The 18,955-nt window shown below is 39.6% G+C and overlaps 1 protein-coding gene across 3 annotated transcripts in view; it reads right to left on the reverse strand.

Annotated features, from left to right (window-relative positions):
- The window catches only part of LOC130908834 (cadherin-7-like), a 262,669-nt gene that overhangs the window by 56,294 nt on the left and 187,420 nt on the right, over positions 1–18,955 (reverse strand). For all 3 annotated transcript variants that reach the window (XM_057824696.1, XM_057824697.1, XM_057824698.1), the window contains 2 exons: positions 9,201–9,337; positions 4,877–4,998 (listed from right to left, as the gene is read on the reverse strand). In XM_057824696.1, coding sequence (XP_057680679.1) covers positions 4,877–4,998; positions 9,201–9,337 — 259 coding nt within the window. The remainder of the gene's footprint in view (positions 1–4,876; positions 4,999–9,200; positions 9,338–18,955) is intronic.

An 18,955-nucleotide genomic window follows, 5' to 3' on the forward strand; every position in this document is an offset into this window, starting at 1 on the left:
AATAAAAAATGACAAATGCACACATGAAAATCATCGATGACCCATGGAATCAATAGTGTTGGCTATGTTTTTAGGATAAAGTTATTAAAACTTACCATTGCATGTCAATATTTGCAGTATGAACATCAACATTTGTAATCCAGAAGCTCTGCAGAGGAGCAGGATGGAGTGATATCACATCGTTTTTTTTTCACCACTGATTTTTTTATGTCATAGCCAGCAGCAAAAAAACAGTTTACATTGCTCCTCGTTCTTCATAGGGAATTTCTTTGCCCATTTGTTCAGTCTGTTTCCACAGCCTCTAAATACACATTTCTTCATGTCGCCGGCCGTCAGTTAACTCAGCAGACTGATCCTGCATTCGAGGAAGGTGATAAGTCAGAGTTTCCTACCTCCAATCAGGAAAAATATCATTGGAACGCCTCCACGATTTGATCACTTACGAGAAGGCAGGTTTGCTGAAGGTCAAAATGTCTTTTGATGGCCAAAATAAAAAAAAAAACTTGTCAGCCATCTTTGCTGCTTACATTCACCTGGAACACTTTGAGGTCGCAACTTTATACCCTCCGAGCGGGAGATGCCCGACTTCCAACCTTCTTCAAATGCAGCGTGAGCACCAGTGGCCGAAGCACTCCTCTCTATTGTGGTCGTATTACGCATTGAAAAAAAAATAGTCCATGCAGAATGAAATGAATTACCGCAGTTTTTTGGTGACATTGTTTCGGCCGCATGGGTGTTTTGAAACAATGATCTGCATTTTGAATTTATTTTACTATGTTGGATCTGTTCGTAGATCTGTATCTTTTTTTTTTTTTTGGCATGGTCTTTCAGAGGACAAAGAGGTAAGCCATTTTTATATTTTTACCTTATTATTTTAGCGTAACGTTGTGCCGTACTGCTTCTGTCTGACAATGAATGACCTGAAAAGAATTACAATGGTATCTGACTGCCACTGTTACCGTTTCCGTTATATATATATATAAAAAACAACTTTAGTAAGGGGGAAGTGTAAATGAATTATAGGATTAAGATGTGTTACCAATGAAAAAATTAAAAGTGTTCTTTGGCTGTCACTGAGTAGCATTTGTGATTGCTACACAAAGCTAACTAGATTACCCCCAAGAACGGTAAGAGATGTAGGACAACCAGAGGATATATAAGAAAGACAGGGCTGATGGTAAAGGATAGCTTGTTGAAACAGGAGAATGTCATTGTCAGTCGCGTGGATAAAAAAGCTAAAGCTATGCTTAGGTCGGCTCGTTTTTTTCGTCTTTTTCAGCCTTCGACACTAAAGCAATCTCTTTAACTGAACATTTTTATGTTTTTCCACATCTTTGCCAGTCAATTTGGCACCAGGCACATCATTTTCGGAGATAATTGGTAGGGTTAGCTCTGTAAACATCTCCTTCGTACACGATTTCCATTCATTTCCTAATAGGGACAAACGGTGACTTGTCCCTACTTAGTAACAGTAGCTAATGTCATGAATATTAATGAGCGGAAGTGATGGGTTGCTTGCGGTACGCCATTGACAATTTTCTTTAGTTATTCAGATAGGCAGCTATATCACTATTCAGAGAACAAGATGGCTCATCACGGTTTTTCACAGGCACTCCAGCAAGGCAATGACACTTGTACAAACATGTGTCCATTGGTTGTTTTGATATGCGTGACAAAAACGATCTCTTCACTGTGTAAGTGTGTATTCATGCATTCAGCAGCAGATACTTAAAGCCTCAACACGGCCTTTCAGTGGCCATTTGCAAACAAAGATCTAGAGACATTTCCGATTTCACGATTTCAAGGTTTTTATTACAAAGCCGCGACAAGTGGCTCTCGGGTTGCATATGGTAGAAAAGGGTGTCGGAAATATGGTCAGCGGAGATACTGAATGCAGATTTGAATGGACACAAAGAAGGAGAAAAACTTTACATAACTGGATTTGAAGTACATGTTTTTAGCTACAGAGCTAACATCTGCTAAGGGATTTCTGTAGTCACTTCCACATTGAAAACCTAAAATCAGACGCGTTTCCCCTTACAGTAAGTCGACAATAAGTCTGCTTGACTAGGGTAATTACAGACCGGCCTGCTTTGACTGTCAATGGAATGACTATGCTTCAATTCAGCCCCACTCCCGTGAGCCATAAATCACACTCTGAGCTGGTGGGGGAGAAATACACAAACGACGTATCGAACCGGAGCGTCGGCGTGAGATTGATGGCTGATAAAAAGCTTTGCTGGTATTGTTCAGCAATAATCATCTGCGGACAAGTGGGGAAGATGATAATCATCCCGCAGCGGGATATTTGTCGATAACGGCGGTGGCTAATAAAGACACGATGTTTACTCTAATAAATACTTTTCATCCTGGGGGTGACGTGTGGATAAAACAATTTAATTTAAGCTTTAACTGCACTTATCAGATTTATTTTTGCACTGATTTTGAACAGTGAAAGAGTAAAAAACAACTAGTATTGCAATGGGAAATGATTGGAAGCAGGGACCGACGCTCTCCTGCATGCTAATGAAATCCCGCGCTGTTTTTTTAAGCCGCCCACTTCTCAGCATCAGACAAAGAAGTGCGCAATGACATATTCAAAAAAAGGTTCTAATAGCAGTCTCCGATGCGAGGCGTCACTCTGATCAATTGCACGCCCCCGTCAACAGACGCCTGATTGTGTTTTCCGAACGTTGCTAGTGGATATATCAGCACGGGGCTCGTTTAGCAACAATAAGGCCAGATTTGATTCCTGGTGCCGTATTGTAATACGGACAAAAGTAATGACATACCTTGAGTCGACTAGTCATCCATTCTAACAGGAATTTGTATGATTATACCGTATTGGCCCGAACATAAGACGGTGTTTTTTGCATTGAAATAACACTGAAAAAGAGGGGGTCCTCTTATATTTGCGGTCTAGACATTATACCCATTCAATTGTCCCAAAAAACCTTTAAACTTCACATTGTGTGACCTTTTTTTTTTTTTTTGAGAAAAAAAAAAAAAAAAAAAATTATCACTAGTTACTTTGCCAAGTAACTAATTACTCTTTAATTCAGGTAACTGAGTTACTAACGCAATTACTTTTTGGGAGAAGTAATTTGTAACTGTAATTAATTCCTTTTTTAAAGTAAAATTAACAACACTGGTTTTGAGTGGCTTGCGTCCACTAACATTTCCACCGTTGTATAGACCCTACTCACGTGACGTCACAGCCACGCCCCCGCGCCATGTTGTCCGGATACTTGTCATGTTAATGCATTAGCGCTTCGTAAATTCCTCCTATTATGGCGTGTTTTTCTGCTCGTTAACATTAATAATCAAAATGGTGAAGTCGTGTGTGGCGGTCGGTTGCAAAAACAGAAAAGATAGACGGAGAGACTTGAATTTTTACCGTATTCCGAGAGACCCGAAGAGGAGACCGAGATTGACTGCTGCAATTCGACGAGAAAACTGGGCTCCAAACGACTACCACAGATTACGTAGTAGTCATTTTATATCTGGTAAGATGCATTTAATATATATTTAGAGGGTTTTGGGCTGAGAACCACAATTAAGATCATTGCTAGGCTAATCGCCGACAACATACACTCAGACGTTGTGAATGAACTACCTGAAAATATATAATTATAAGGGGATAATCAGACAGTTGTCATACAATTAATTTACAATTTCACTATTGAGGTCAAAAGCCAAAAAATAAATTCAACTAGGGACAATCTGGAGTAGTGCTATCGCACTTCATATTTATTACGTATTATATATGTATACAGTGAGAGTGCTATCGCTAAACCATATAAACATTAAAAGCCCTAGCTCCATTGACAAATGATATGAAATACATTAGACTTGACAGTGGATGTTAGCAAGAACAAAAGATTTTGAATTGAAAATTTCGTAACTCACCTTCCGAGGACACGATTCCTGCCGAATTTTCGTGTACGAGGACCTGTTTCACCCAACCAGCAACGTAGCATTTATAAGCCTCCAAGCTCTTAAAGTTTTTCAAACTTTCGTGAGAATAGGCTGATTTTGTGTGGACAAGATAGTTGTAAATATCAGGATATCAGATGTCAGGCGAAGCCAGCGGGTCGAAAAACATCGATTTAGGCATCAAATACGGATCTGGCGAATGGATAAACTGAAGCTTTTCCACGTAACGCCTTTTATGCAACGGATCCAATGAGTTTACAGCGTCAGATAACACCGGGGCTTCCATGAATTGCTCTATAACTTGCTCGACTAATTGAAAACAATGAGAATAGGTCTGAAAAAGAGGTACAATATGGCGGCCGGAAACAGCGGCACGCCTATTTTGTGACGTAGGTGAGTAGGGTCTATAGTCCTGTTTATGCTCATCGCACCCAGGCCCTGTTCATTTTTGTTCCACCACTGCTTTTGCCAGTCACTATAACCTACAAAGTGACAATTTTCAGATTATAAAGCCCTCTCTTTCTCTATTAGGAAAGCCTGCACGTTTGGTCGACCACTCTAACAGGACTCTGAAATGCTTGCTTCTGCTCTGTGTTGAAGCACGGCCTTCTCAATTTAATTTGAAGAACAAAAAAGGTTTAACTATTATTCTAGCTCTGATGTCAATTAGCGATTTATTAGTGAGCTAACTGCTTAGCCTTTTGTCCAAAGCATTCCGTAGCATTTACCCGAGAATGAAACCGCAATGGTGAAACATTTCACCCGTGACAAACAGATAATATTTTGTAAAAAGTCAAGCCCCAGCACTGCAAAAGAGCAGCAACATCTCTAATGAAGCGTCACAAAAGCCGCCATTAAATCTTCAGAGAGGACGCGAGCTTCGCTGATAATGGGCGCTGCTTCACCCGGAATGACCCCCATTTGCAGAGGCGCGTCTTACCGTTCCCGGCATGGCGTTTTCACACAAGAGGGTCTCATAGTCAATGGCGAAGACGGGCGCATTGTCGTTGACGTCAAGCACGGTGATGATGGCTAGGCCTTTGCCGATTTGGTTGGGGTCCTCTGAAATGAGACAAAGCAAGGTCGTGAAATTGAAATTTAGATTTTACTTCAGCTCAAATAACCCACGGGAAAAAATATTCTGGCACACGTAAGCGTTTGAAACGTGGTGACAAACAAACATCGCACTTTCAGCAGGCTTCCGTTTTGACAGTACCGGTCTCGGCCTCGTTTGCGACTTCCCGCGCCAACGCCTAAACGTCTCTGGCCGGGCGTGCTAGACGATAATTCATCTTGGCGGGGCTGCCGAGCTGGCCAGAGATGACGCGTTGACATTCAGATGGCCGGGGCTGATACGACGACAACAAAAAAAGGACGAGCGGCGCCCCGGGGCGGCCGACTGGTTTTGGACGGAACGTGAGCGAGCTAGACGTGGGGGTTGAACAGTGGCCTACAGATGCTGGATTAGGAGCTACAAACAGCATACAAGTGGCACAATCTGTCATTGAGTCACACATTACAATTGCTTTTAGGCAAGTCAACGGAAAAACATCTTTTTAAGAGGAATGCCTTTGTTATGTATGAATAGTCTCTGGAGGGCGTTCCCAAAATTTTCCTATTTCTAAAAGACCACAATAAACAAAACAAAATGTTAACATGTTCAAGTCCACAAATACACAAACTTAAAAACGAAGTGCACGGCATTCACATTGACATTTTTAAGTCTTGGTCATGTGTTTGTCTCAGCTAGTCTCGGTCCTGTCTGGGTCTTGACTAGGGCTGCCACGATTAATCGGCTTAATGACAATTAATCGATTATTAAAGCAACACTATGTAACTTTTCAGTTTTGGTTGATTTTAGTGACGCCGGTGGAGAAACGCGGTAGTTGCCTTAAGGAAGACTGCTTTTCCCATGAGGACCAGCGCATGAGCGCAAAGTTACGTAAAATCCTAAGATACCGGTCGCCTGCAGATGGATTAAACAACATTTCTCTTTCCAGTGGCTGTGTGAAGGATGAATAGTAATGAGGTGATGAATCCAGTCGTGGCTAAACAATATAATATGATGGTGTGAAAGAATATTTTATTCATGCTTATAAAACACAATCATTAACTGTTGTGAAACTATATGCTTGTATGTGAGACTGTATTCATGTTCGTGCGTTCCAAATATCTGTGCTTCATATATTCCTTTGAACTTCCACAATGACGCCTGTTGACTGCCTTATCAAGATTTGACTTCCTCTTGTACCAGCCACAGCTAGTTTCCAAGGTCATAACTCAGGATGTTTTTCTGTGGAAAATCCTCAGGTTGGGCTGTAATACGTTTCACTTCTGTTTCACAGCAAGCATAGAGTTTTGAGAAACAACACCAAATATGGAGAAGCAGTTAGAGCTGACTCACTTCCCAAACTGTTGCTATTCGGAATTAACCAATCATCGCACACCACGCACCCACTGTTATGACATGTTTTGACTAGGGCTGTCATTAAAAATTTTAATCGAGTTAATCACAGGTTAGAAATTAATTAATCATAATTAATCGCAATTCCGCAAACCATTGATAAAATATGCCATATTTTTCTGTAAATTATTGTTGGAATGGAAAGATAAGACACAAGACGGATATATACATTCAACATACTGTACATAAGTACTGTATTTGTTTATTATAACAATAAATCAACAAGATGGCATTAACATTAACATTCTGTTAAAGCGATCCATGGATAGAAAGACTTGTAGTTCTTAAAAGATAAATGTTAGTACAAGTTATAGAAATTTTATATTAAAACCCCTCTCAATGTTTTCGTTTTAATAAAATTGGTAAAATTTTCAATCAAAAAATAAACTAGTAGCTCGTCATTGTTGATGTCAATAATTACACAATGCTCATGGTGCTTAAACCCAAAAAATTAGTCGCACCCAAGCGCCAGCAGAGGGCGGCAAAACACCCAAAAACACAAGTAACAAGTGAACATGACACTGTGCTGTCATTTTAATCTGTTTGAGCGGGGCATGTGCGTTAATTGCGTCAAATATTTTAACGTGATAAATTTAAAAAATTAATTACCGCCCGTTAACGCGATAATTTTGACAGCCTTAGTTTTGATTATTGCTACTAAATAAAAAGAAAACACGGGAACTCGGCAGTTGGGAGGCGCCTCGCGACGCTACACAGTTGTGTGGAGCCTCGCAGCTTCGTTAAACTTTGAAGCTGACTCGAGTGATTCCTGACTGCAAATGGTTTAATCCCCGACGAGGTGGGAGGTTTCTCTCGTTGTGACTATCGAATAGAATACTCGTGTGTTTTATTTCCTGACAGTTTGTTAGCAACCGCGTGGCTTCGTGTAGCTAAACCCCCCCCCCCCGAACTCGTCAGCGCTGACGAGCGCGGGCATGACGCCAGCAATTGAAAGCCAGGCAAATCTTTATTCTTGAGTGTCCTTTTTTTCCTCCTCAGACAAAACTTTTTGTCTCTTTTGTTGCTCTGCCATCTTTGCAGATTTTGCCTGATAGCGTTCGCATCGGCTTCAGTCTTTATAATGTATGGGGAAAAGGGGAAGTGACGTATGCGGTAAAGCAGTCAGCACATTTGTATTTTTTGTGTGGCAGGGTTCCTGCCACCCTCCTCAAAGTTAATTAGTGCCGGTGAAAGTGACACAGACCACCTGAAGTTATAAAAGAGGTGTCATTCAATTAGTTGTCAGTCGACATATCATCACAAATGTTATGAAAATATTTTATAAAGGTTGAAAAGTTACCTAGAGTTTCTTTAAATTCATTTTGATAGTTGGTTAATTGTTTGCAGTCATTGTTTATCTCAGAATTGCCTAAGTTCTCTTTTTGGAGCCATCTATAAGTAAATATTCTCTTTTTATTTATTATTTTGCATTTAAGAGTAACTAATTTATTTAGATTTTTTTTTTTACTTTATTTATTTTTTTTTAAATAATAATAATAATTTAAAAAATACAGTTAATATTCTGATTTCTGTAGTCCTTGATTTTTCTCAAGCTGTTATATTATTTTGCTTTTGTTTTTGATTAAAGGAACAACAGGAAAAAATACAGCTTTATTCAGCACTATTACACTGCATGAAATATTAAAAAGAGAAATATAAATAAATATAAAGCATTATAAGATTTAAAACAACAACAGCAATTATTCTCTGTTTTCTGTAGTCCCGAATGAAAACAAATAATAATATTCAGAATTAATTAAAAGTATAGTCAAAACTTTTCTCAGCTCACAATTTTCGGTTCCAATACACATTTCCGGCTAAAATGTCAAGCCTAGAGTAATAGAGCTGTAAATATCACATGATTTATATTCGTCTATTCGTCAGACCGTTGATTAGTCGACTACCAAAATAGACTTTTTTTTTTAACAAGTCTTGGCCTCATAAGCACAACGCTACTGTTTAACATTGTGAAAATATCCAAAATGTCTCCTGTAAAGCAAACACTGACATCCAGATAAAATGGCTGACAGGTGATGTGCCCACGTCCTTGGGGCAAGTACAAGCCGAATGTATTAAAATAATTGGTAAAAAAAAAACAACAACAAAAAACAAGCACGCATCTCTTCCCCACGTCACATTAACATGAGCACCCCCACCCTGAGTCAGCGCGTCACCCCCGGGCTGAGGTCAGAATGTCCGTTCTCACGCGTGAATTAATATTCACTGACATCCTGTACAAACTACAGCGCCACAAAATCTTTATGGAGTTCCGCCGTGCCATATTTCCATGCCCCCAATGCGCTCAATTAGGACTCCGACTCTTGTTTATAGCCTTATAAAGAGCCAAGACACAAGGAAGGGGAGAAATAGACTATATAGAGCACAGAAGACTGTATAAAATAAAAATTCAGATTTTTCTCCTTTTAAAATAGGCTTTTTTTTTTTTTAAATCCTATAGCATTTTGAGGTAAACATGTGTCGTGTTTAATTGGCATCAGGTTTACAGGGGGTCTTAGGGAAAAAAAAATCAACTCTGCGAGGGGTCTCTGGACCTAAAAAGTTTACCAACTCCTAGCTTAGATGTTACACAACTTCAAAATTGTGTACACAGGGGGCGCCCACCCACTGTGCGAACATAGCCTGAAAACGTTTTTGGTTGCCTTTGATTGCGTTACAGTTTGTTTAGTTCGTCTGAGCATTTAAAATGAATCATCGGCTGCTTTCCTACTCCAGTTCAAATGGCTTGGACGTCTGTCACCATCAATGGGAGGCCAAATATTAATTCATTTGGTAAACTTACGGCTCTCGATTCCCAAGATGGTAAGGTTGTGCACCGAATTAGCCTCGCGGTCTAAAGGTTTGGCAGTACTGACGACCCCGCTTAGGGCATCCACATTGAAGAAGCGTTCCATGTCCGTGTTACGGTCGATGGAGTACCTGCACAGGGAAAAAGCATAATTAGTCTTTGTAGTCATTTTTTGGTCTTTATCAACCAACCAGTGGTGCCTTAAATGTACACACGTACACATATGTGGCATAAATACTTAATGAAAAGTCAAATTATAGGAGGTACACGCCTGGATAAAATTATTGACACCCCTGCAATTCTGTCAGATAATGCTCAGTTTCCCCCAGAAAATGATTGCAATTACAAATGCTTTGGTAATAATATTATCCTCATTTGTTTTGCTTGCAATGAAAAAACACAAAAGAGAATGGGAAAACAATTAAATCATGATCAGTTTGCACAAAACTCCAAAAATGGGCCGGACAAAAGCATTGGCCCCCTCAGCCTAATACTTGGTAGCACAACCTTTAGACAAAATAACTGCGAACAACCGCTTCCGGTATCCATCAATGAGATTCTTACAATGCTCTGCTGGAATTTTAGACCATTCTTCTTTGGCTAACTGCTCCAAGGTCTCTGAGGTTTGAAGGGTGCCTTCTCCAAACTGCCATTTTCAGATTTCTCCACAGGTGTTCTATGGGATTCAGGTCTGGACTCATTAGCCACGTTTACATGGAGCCAAATATTCCAATTACAATCGGTTTAGATGTTCAAACCGAATAAATGTGTTCCATATAAACACCTCATTCGGAATGAACAGGCCCAAACCGAATGGAATTTCATTCCGATTCACAGGGGTAGAATATTCCTTTTCCCAAACTGATTAGAAGAAAAATTATATCATGTAAACAGGGAAGCGGAATGGTGTCTGGTTGCGTTCTTTCTGCACATGCTCCGTACTGACGTGGTGACGTCACTTGGTGACGTAAGTAACGTCACTTGCAACATGGCTTCCAAGCACAGCGCACCTAATTGGAGTCCGGCGGAAAGTTTGTATTTAATTCAAACTTTAAAAGAATTGAATATAATTGCTCGCTTAGATGGGAGTAAAACGAGGAACAGTGAACTATTTAAAAAAGTTCACGAGAGGTTACACGAAGCTGGAATAGACCGGAGTGTTGACCAGATTAGAAACCGGTGGAAAACGCTGAAAACCGGCTACTACAAGGCAAAAGAGCAAAACAGCAGAAGCGGATACGACCCCACAAACTTTCCGTTCTTCAAGCCAATGGACGAAGTGATGGGAGGACGACCACTGGCCAACGTCGATGTCCACGGCGTGGACGTGGGTTTTGAGGAGGAACTGTGTGATGGGGACAGTTCTTCTCTGAAGTTAAAACAGCAGCACTCTGACGATCGATCTCCATGTTTTGTAACGTGACGCTTTGTTTTATTTAATCTGCGCATGTCAGACGGCAGTTGTCAAACGTCCTTTCGGAATAAAGGCAGACACATGTAAACGCTGGATCGGAATGGATGAAGTGACATGTAAACAGCTGATCTGAAATTTCCATTTGGAATGATTTGAATCGGTATGAATAAAAGTCAGCATGTAAACGTGGCTATTGCTGGCCACTTTAGAAGTCTCCAGTGCTTTCTCTGCTTTTTGAAGTGTGTTTTGGGTCATTGTCCTGCTGGAAGGCTCATGACCTCTGAGGGAGACCAGCTTTCTCACACTGGGCCCTACATTATGCACCAAAATTTTTTGGTAGTCTTCAGACTTCATAATGCCATGCACACGGTGAAGCAGTCCAGTGCCTGAGGCAGCAAAGCAACCCCAAAACATCAGGAAACCTCCGCCATGTTTGACTGTGCGGACCGTGTTCTTTTGAATGAATGAATGAATGAATGAATGAATGAATGAAATATTTATTGTCATCATCATCGGTGTCATTGACAATCATTGACAATTACAAATGTGATATGATTTGCCCGAAGGAAGGAACCGAAGAAGAGGACAAAGGCAGACGGGAGGAAGCATATGCTCATCAGTTTCCCGTCCCCCCATACACCTAAAGACGCACAATCAGACATGGTACAGTTACATACATCATATGGCAAGTGTGGTTACAGAGTTCATCATTAATTTTCAAGTGGGGTCAGCTTTAATCTTCATATCTTACATCTTGATGAGAATCCTGCAGTCCGAGACCCAGGTGTTGGCTATTTTCCCAGCTTTCTTGAGTTGACGTGCTTTTCTTGCAATTTCGGCATTTCGGCGAGTCAAGTTGTCATTCAAAAAAATCTTCGACCCTTTCAGGTGGCGGCGCTGGTTAAGCAGGGCAGTCTTGGTCTTGTGGTCTGCCAGCTTCATGAGCACCGTCGCCGGTCCTCTCCCCCCAGATGGGAGCAGAAAGCAGCGATGGATGTCCAGCGTTTCCGTGTTTATTCCATACTCTTTCAGCTTAGCAATTGCCAGTTGTGCCAGTGTATCACCTAGGCTAGGCGTCAGTTGTAATCCCGAAATGATGAACACATTTGCGCGTCGGCATTAGTCGAGATCGTCAGCCAAAATTTCCAGCCTTTTGATGCGAACGTCTCTCTCCTCGACCGCCTGCTTGAGTTTCTTGTTTTCTGCGCGCATTAACTGGAGCTCTCTGACGATTTCTTAATTCTGGTTTTGAATCAAGCCAGTCAAGGAGACCTCCAATTTCTGTATGGAGGATTCTATTTCATCCAAGTCTCCAGATTTCAAATTCTTTGGAGCCATACTGGGAGTCGAGCTTGCTCGCCCTGAGTTGGCCCTGAGCGCTTATCGGTTGATAAGTTGCTCTTGGGAGCGCAGAGGAGTGCGTCTGTACACAGCTTGAGCTGAATCAAGAATGTGAGCTGAATCAAGAAGCCCTCGTTTTTTTTCCTGTAAACTCTATGTTGATGCCTTTTCCCAAAAAGCTCTACTTTTGTCTCATCTGACCAGAGGACATTCTTCCAAAAGATTTTTGGCTTTCTCAGGTAAGCTTTGGCAAACTTCAGCCTGGCTTCTTTATGTCTCTTGGTCAGAAGTGGGGTCTTGGGTATCCTACCATAGAGTCCCTTTTCATTCAGACGCCGACAGATAGTACGGGTTGACACTGTTGTACCCTCGGACTGCAGGACAGCTTGAACTTGTTTGGATGTTAGTCGAGGTTCTTTATCCACCATCCGCCAATCTTTTGTTGAAATCTTTCATCAATTTTTCTTTTCCGTCCACATCTAAAGATGTTAGCCACAGTACCATGGGCTTTACACTTATTGATGACACTGCGCACGGTTGGAGATGGACTTGTAGCCTTGAGATCGCCCATGCTCCCTAACAATTTTGCTTCTCAAGTCTTCAGACAGTTCTTTGGTCTTCTTTCTTTTCTCCATGCTCAATATGGTACACACAAGGACACAGGACAGAGGTCGTGTCAACTTTAATCCATTTTAACCTGCTGCAAGTGTGATTTAGTTATTGCCACCACCTGTTATGTGCCACAGGTAAGTAACGGGTGCTGTTAATTACACAAAATAGAGAAGCATCGCATGATTTTTCAAACGGTGCGAATACTTTTGTCCGGCCCATTTTTTAAGTTTTGTGTAAAATGATAATGATGAATTTTTTTCACATTCGCTTTTGTGTTTTTTCATTGCAAGCAAAACAAATGAAGATATTACAACAAAAAGCATTTTATAATTGCAAGCATTTTCTGGAAGAAAATGAGCATTATCTGACAGAATTGCAGGGGTGCCAATACTTTAGGCCAGCAGAGTAAGTGAACACAAGCAACAACTAATTTATCGTGAAAGAATAAGCCCTTAAAAAAAAAATTAGACCTTATTAATAACTTTACAAAGAGCTAACCCAAGGCATGCTGGGAACACCAGGGTCAATGTCGGTGACGAGTGATGCATTTAAAACAACAGTGCAAGTCATTTAGCCACACAGAACACAGATAACCCAGTTTGTTAAGTTATTAATATTAATGAATGCATTAATAATAAATTATATTAACTAAATACAGTCTTAAGAGTTAAAACAAACAGTTAATGAAAATTAATATATTATGAGGTGGGTGAACACACTACTACATACGGAAATAATTAGCCAGAAAGAAAAGAAGAACAAAAAAAACTAAAACAAAAGGCCACCCCAAGGTATAATGGGAATTCCTGCATCACTTTCAGTGGTGAGTGATGCATTCGAAACAATTCGGAAAGAGCAGAATTAAAGAAAACTTAGCAAGACGCCAAACTCACACAGAACTTAAAAGTTAATATTAGAGTAGTTCCAAACATGCATTGCGATTTGACACGTGACAATATGATTACGATTCATAAAGGCTCAAAAACGATGATTTTCCCTCATAACTTTATGACAGCCGCTCGTAGCGGAACAAAATTCAAGACACGTCTGCCGCCTTTAACCTTTAACAGACGCACGCACGTTATAATGGATACTGCCTGTAACTGAGTGAAAGATTTACTCTTATAAATTTGTGTATGAGACAGGATGACACAGAAGCACGCCGGGTCGCACTTCTGTGCGCACGTTATTGTTTAGAGTGAGAGGGGAAGAGAGATAGTTCGTTGCTCCTCGTCTTTCAGATGTCCAGCTGTAGTTTCAAGTCATGCCAATTGAAAAATGTCCTGTGTGTGTTGCTAAAACCCGTGTGCGTCTACAAGAGGTGAGTACACGAACCCTCTTGTACTGTTTAGCCTTTATTGTTGTTGTTTTTGAGGTGTTAATAGTTAGTACCGAGCACTAAGTAAGCGGTAACACTACAAACATGCGAAATAGCACAGAAATCTGTGAAAACAAATTATATTGGTCAAAAGAAGGCTTATTTCTAAAGACACTTTGTTTCCAGAAAATGTGGAATTCATCCACCTGTGTAAATTTTATTGTATTGTTGAGTGAAATAAGTAGTCCCTTTAAAATGGTTAAGGTTTTTGCCCTTTCTTGTAAAAGTAAATAAATAAAAAAGCAGCTTAAGGGCAGGTTTTTGTTGTATGGGCATTTTTCTATCGTTCCTGTTGAATCATTAGGATATTTTAAATAAATTATGGATAAAAATTTGTTTGTCTACTATATGAATTAGTAATGTACGATGCATCGATGATCGTGATAACGGTGATCATCGTTCAATAATCGAATCGTCGCCCCCTAAATCGTAATCGAATCGAATCGTGGGGTGTCTAAGATGGCACACTCCTAGTTAATATCACTGAATTCTAGGGGTGCCCCGATCACGTGATCAGAAATCGCCATTTGGCCCCCCCTTAAAATCAGCTTATGAGCATAACTGCTACATTTAGAAAAGCATTAAAACTCAAAAGATAACAAACAATAAGAATCAATAAACGTTGATAACACCAACTTCATGCTTTTTGAGTAGAAATGTGTTATGAAAAAAATTACAACTTCAATTAGCTGACAAGCAAAGGGTTTTATGGCAAAGTAATTTGACTCTGGTGGCTCCATTAGTTCCACAATAATTTTCATTTCGACTGATGTGGAGGGAAATCATATTGCTGATAATAACCAAGAAAAAAAGAAGTACTTTGCCGCTACAATGGTGTAGTAATTTGATTTTCTGATTAGGGTCCGTAACAGTCGTGACGGCGCAACTACAATCATCATTTAATTAATTCAAAAAGTGGGTGGGGCGTGATAATCGGGGCGACGCGACAACCAACGTTTGGCAACGTTATCTCGTGTTTGGAAGCGAAAAGGCCACCATGTTGAGCCTTGACCTGACTGAAGGGAATGCCCTTTTTCTGGCTTCAAGATGGCATTTCACTTTTGCAGATGCTGCATCGCCCCTCGCACACACGTGCACGCACGCGTGTGCACACAAAGCGCCATCTGGCAACGCTTGTGACAGCCACACAGGGGACTTTGGAGGGCATTAAGACTGTCGCTTATGTTTGCTTAAGAGTGACGGAGGCATGCTGGCGAGCATTTCATTGTGATTACACTGAGCCCGTTGAAGTACCGTGTTGAAGTTGTCACACAAGAATTTAGGGGGAACTGTGGCCAAAAAGTACATTTTCTTAAGGGAAATTGTGTATTGTATAACTTGTTTCAGTGTGTTTTTTGTACTTTTGGTAGTGAATCGCAATATTCAGGACAGGAATGCCCAAGTCCGGTCCTCGAGAGCCCAAAATCCAGCTTGTTTTGTATGTCTCCCTCTTCCAACACACATGAACCAAATAATCAGGATTGTTATCAGGCTCCTGCAGAGCTCGCTGATGAGCTGATCATTTGATTCAGGTGTATCAAAGGAGGGGAACATGGAAAACAAGCTGGATAGGGGCTCTCGAGGACCGGACTTGGACACCCCTAATTTAGGATGATTGGAATAGCACAACAGTTTGACTAATCAACACAGAATTTGGTGGAGATTATTGTAATATGGGGACACATGAAAAAGTCTCAAGGACCCCTGACTGAAAATCAGTGTTGTTTTCGTCAACAGTGACGATATTGAAAATATTTCTTCGACGAACACTTTTTTTCATGAGGGTGACGAGCTAAAAACGTGGCTTGTAGGACTAGAACATAACGAGAAGAATGCCAGTTATTGTCTGAGGAGACCATAAGCGGATTTTAAGGGGGGGCTTAAAATATCTAAAAGTTGGAAAGCAATAAAACTGCAACAAAAATGAATGAAATTAACAAAAAAAAAAAAAAAACGCATTTTTATGATGGGTCAAAATTATTTTTCGAGCACCTTAGATGGTCATTTGCTTTGCATATAATTAAAAATGTATATATATATATATATATATATATATATATATATATATAAATATGTTAGAATGTGTGTGTTCAAATGCAAATTTTTCAATCGCAAATATTTTTTCGCATTAAAAAACTTTTTCTATGATTGAAATTCTTCTTGATTGAAGTGATTTTTCTTTTAGAAAATCTATATTTTTTTGAAGAAACGTATTTTTTGATTGATTAGTAAAGACCAAAATTTCTTAGCAAAAATGTGGCCCAAACACGAATTTAACATTACTTCAATCAAAAAAGTTGCTTTAATAAAAAAAAAAAAAAATAATAATAAAATAAAAAAAATAATAATTAAAAAAGTAAAAATTAAAATTACAAAAAAAAAACTTTCACATGCGTTTTTTTTTTTTTTTTTTAGTTTCAAATTTATTTTTGCGTTTTTTTTTTTTTTTTTTGATTGAAGCGACCTTTTTTTGGTTGAAAATATACATTTTGATTGAAGCAACTTTTTTTTCATTTAAAATATAGACACAAATCTACCTCCATAAGGCTCCGCCCAGGGGATACAATTTCGACTAGGGTAACTACATTGGCTTGACACCAGCGGGCGTACCATATTCAATGGATGACGACCTTGGCAAAAAGTATAGCTGTCCTAATCAGCCGGATTTAGAATTCCCCTCAAGAATGATGGGAAACAAAAAACGCTCATTGTCAACTATTATCATAAATAATCTTGTAAGTTAATTTTAATGCTGACACTGCGTTTCGGGGTCATCAACATGTTGTGCCCCCCCCGCCCCAAAAATCAAACTCCACCTATGGAGGAGACGACAACGAGACATAATGCGAAATAGTTCCTGTCATAAGTTCACAATCGTACATGGAGTACGTTAACTTGAATCGTAGCAGTGTTTAGGTCGTATCACTCATCAGAGATGTGCTGCACCTCTCGCTCACTCTCCTTACCGGAGTTTAGGATGTGTTTCAAGCTAGGCTGCGCTCCATCTTGCGTGTTTGGAATAACATGGTCAGATTTCTTTTCTTATCTTGACAAGAGAGAATATGCAATGTTGCTTTAGCCTTTAAAGGTCTTTTAGCATAGTATTCGCGTTAGCATTAGCATCAACTTTTGTGTGACGAGCATTCTCTTAAACGCTCGGACCACATTTTTTTTTACATGGAGTTAATGGCTTTTAGATGGGTTTAGAAAAATGTACTGCTTTTCCTGCTGAGTCTGTATTATCATCACATTGTTGGTGCTGTAGACGCTACAGTCGCTAAGTCCATCGCTAAATCTGCTTATTACCACCTAAAAAATATAGCCAGAATTACGGGGCTTCTGACTCTACAAGACATGGAAAAACTTATGCATGCATTAATTTTCAGCAGATTGGACTATTGCAACGGTATATTTACAGGTCTTGATAAAAAATCAGTCAGGAAGCTGCAGCTAGTACAGAATGCTGCAGCCAGAGTCCTCACAAATACAAGGAAACTGAACCACATTACTTCGGTTTTGAAATCGTTACACTGGCTTCCAGTGAGTCAAAGGATAGACTATAAAATACTACTGCTCGTCTACAAAACATTTAATGGCCTTGGACCAAAATACATGCTTGATTTGTTAGATTCCTATGAAACATCTAGACCCCTAAGGTCATCTGGAACTTGTCTCCTGTATGTTCCAAGAACAAGAACCAAGCAGGGTGAGGCAGCATTTAGTTATTATGCTCCTCACCTCTGGAACAAGTTACTTGAAGGTCTGAAGTATGCTCAAACTGTTAGCTCCTATAAATCAGGGCTAAAAACGCTTTTGTTTAGCACTGCATATCCATTACTGTCTCTATATATTTCAATTTATTTGCTTTCTATTCCTCTTGTGCTATCTCCATTGCTGATTGCAATTATTATGAGTAGTATTAGTATTTTTAATTTTTTTTTTTTTTTTTTTTTTTTCATTCTATTCGTGATTAAATGTGATTTTTATGTATAATTTTATTTCCTATTTCGATTGTCTTTGTTTTTACGTTCTATTGATTTAAATGTGATTTTTATGATCTTCATGTGATGTAAAGCACTTTGAATTGCCTTGACTTGAATTGTGCTATATAAATAAATTTGCCTTGCCTTGCTATGCTATGCTAGTCTGTCTATGTTCATTCAGAATTGTTGGAAAAGGTTTTGTTTTCTTGGCAGCCATTTTGATTCTCGTCTTAGTCTTAGTATTTTGGACTAAAATACTTATTAGTCTCAGTCATTTCAAAATGTGTTCGTCTTTGGCTAGTTTTAGTCAACGAAAACAGACAAATTCCGTCTAGTTTTAGTCAACAATTCTCAAAATGTTTTCGTCTATAAACTTCAAAAGTTTTAGTCCATGAATAAATAAATAAAAGGTCTCCAACAATATCGAATAAACATGACAGATGAGCACATAACTGTAGAGTCTACAAGGACATTACCATTTTCATGATGATAAAACACACTCAGCAGGAAAACAGTACATTATTTGCCATTAATTAAACTCACCTGGACGCCATGAACTGTAGGTAAAATGTTTTCCGAGAGTTTAAGACATTAAATCACTGCCCTAAACGCTAATGCTAACGGGAACGCTATGCTACCGCGAACGCAATGCTAACGCAAACGCTATACTAACACTGCAAGTTAGTTCAGTGTGTGATGATCACTCAGCACAGACGTTTAAAGGCTAAAGCAACATGGCATATCTAGCCAAGATAAGAAAGCAAAACTTACCAAGCAGCACTTGACACACGTTTCATAAAAGGAGCCTGGAATGGCACAGGGCCGGTGAGTAAACATGTGTGGGGCAGGAGGGGGGGGTTGCGCAGCACGTCACATGAGTGACAAGACCAAACACTGCTAACTACACATGCAATAAAAAAAAAAAAATCACACATTTTGAATTTATGATGGAAACTGGTGAATTTTCATTTCATTCTCATGTCGTCAGACGACAACTGGCATCGATCTTGTTACCTTTTAG

The sequence above is a fragment of the Corythoichthys intestinalis genome, chromosome 20, assembly GCF_030265065.1.
Source record: "Corythoichthys intestinalis isolate RoL2023-P3 chromosome 20, ASM3026506v1, whole genome shotgun sequence".
Classification (NCBI taxonomy): Eukaryota; Metazoa; Chordata; class Actinopteri; order Syngnathiformes; family Syngnathidae; genus Corythoichthys; species Corythoichthys intestinalis.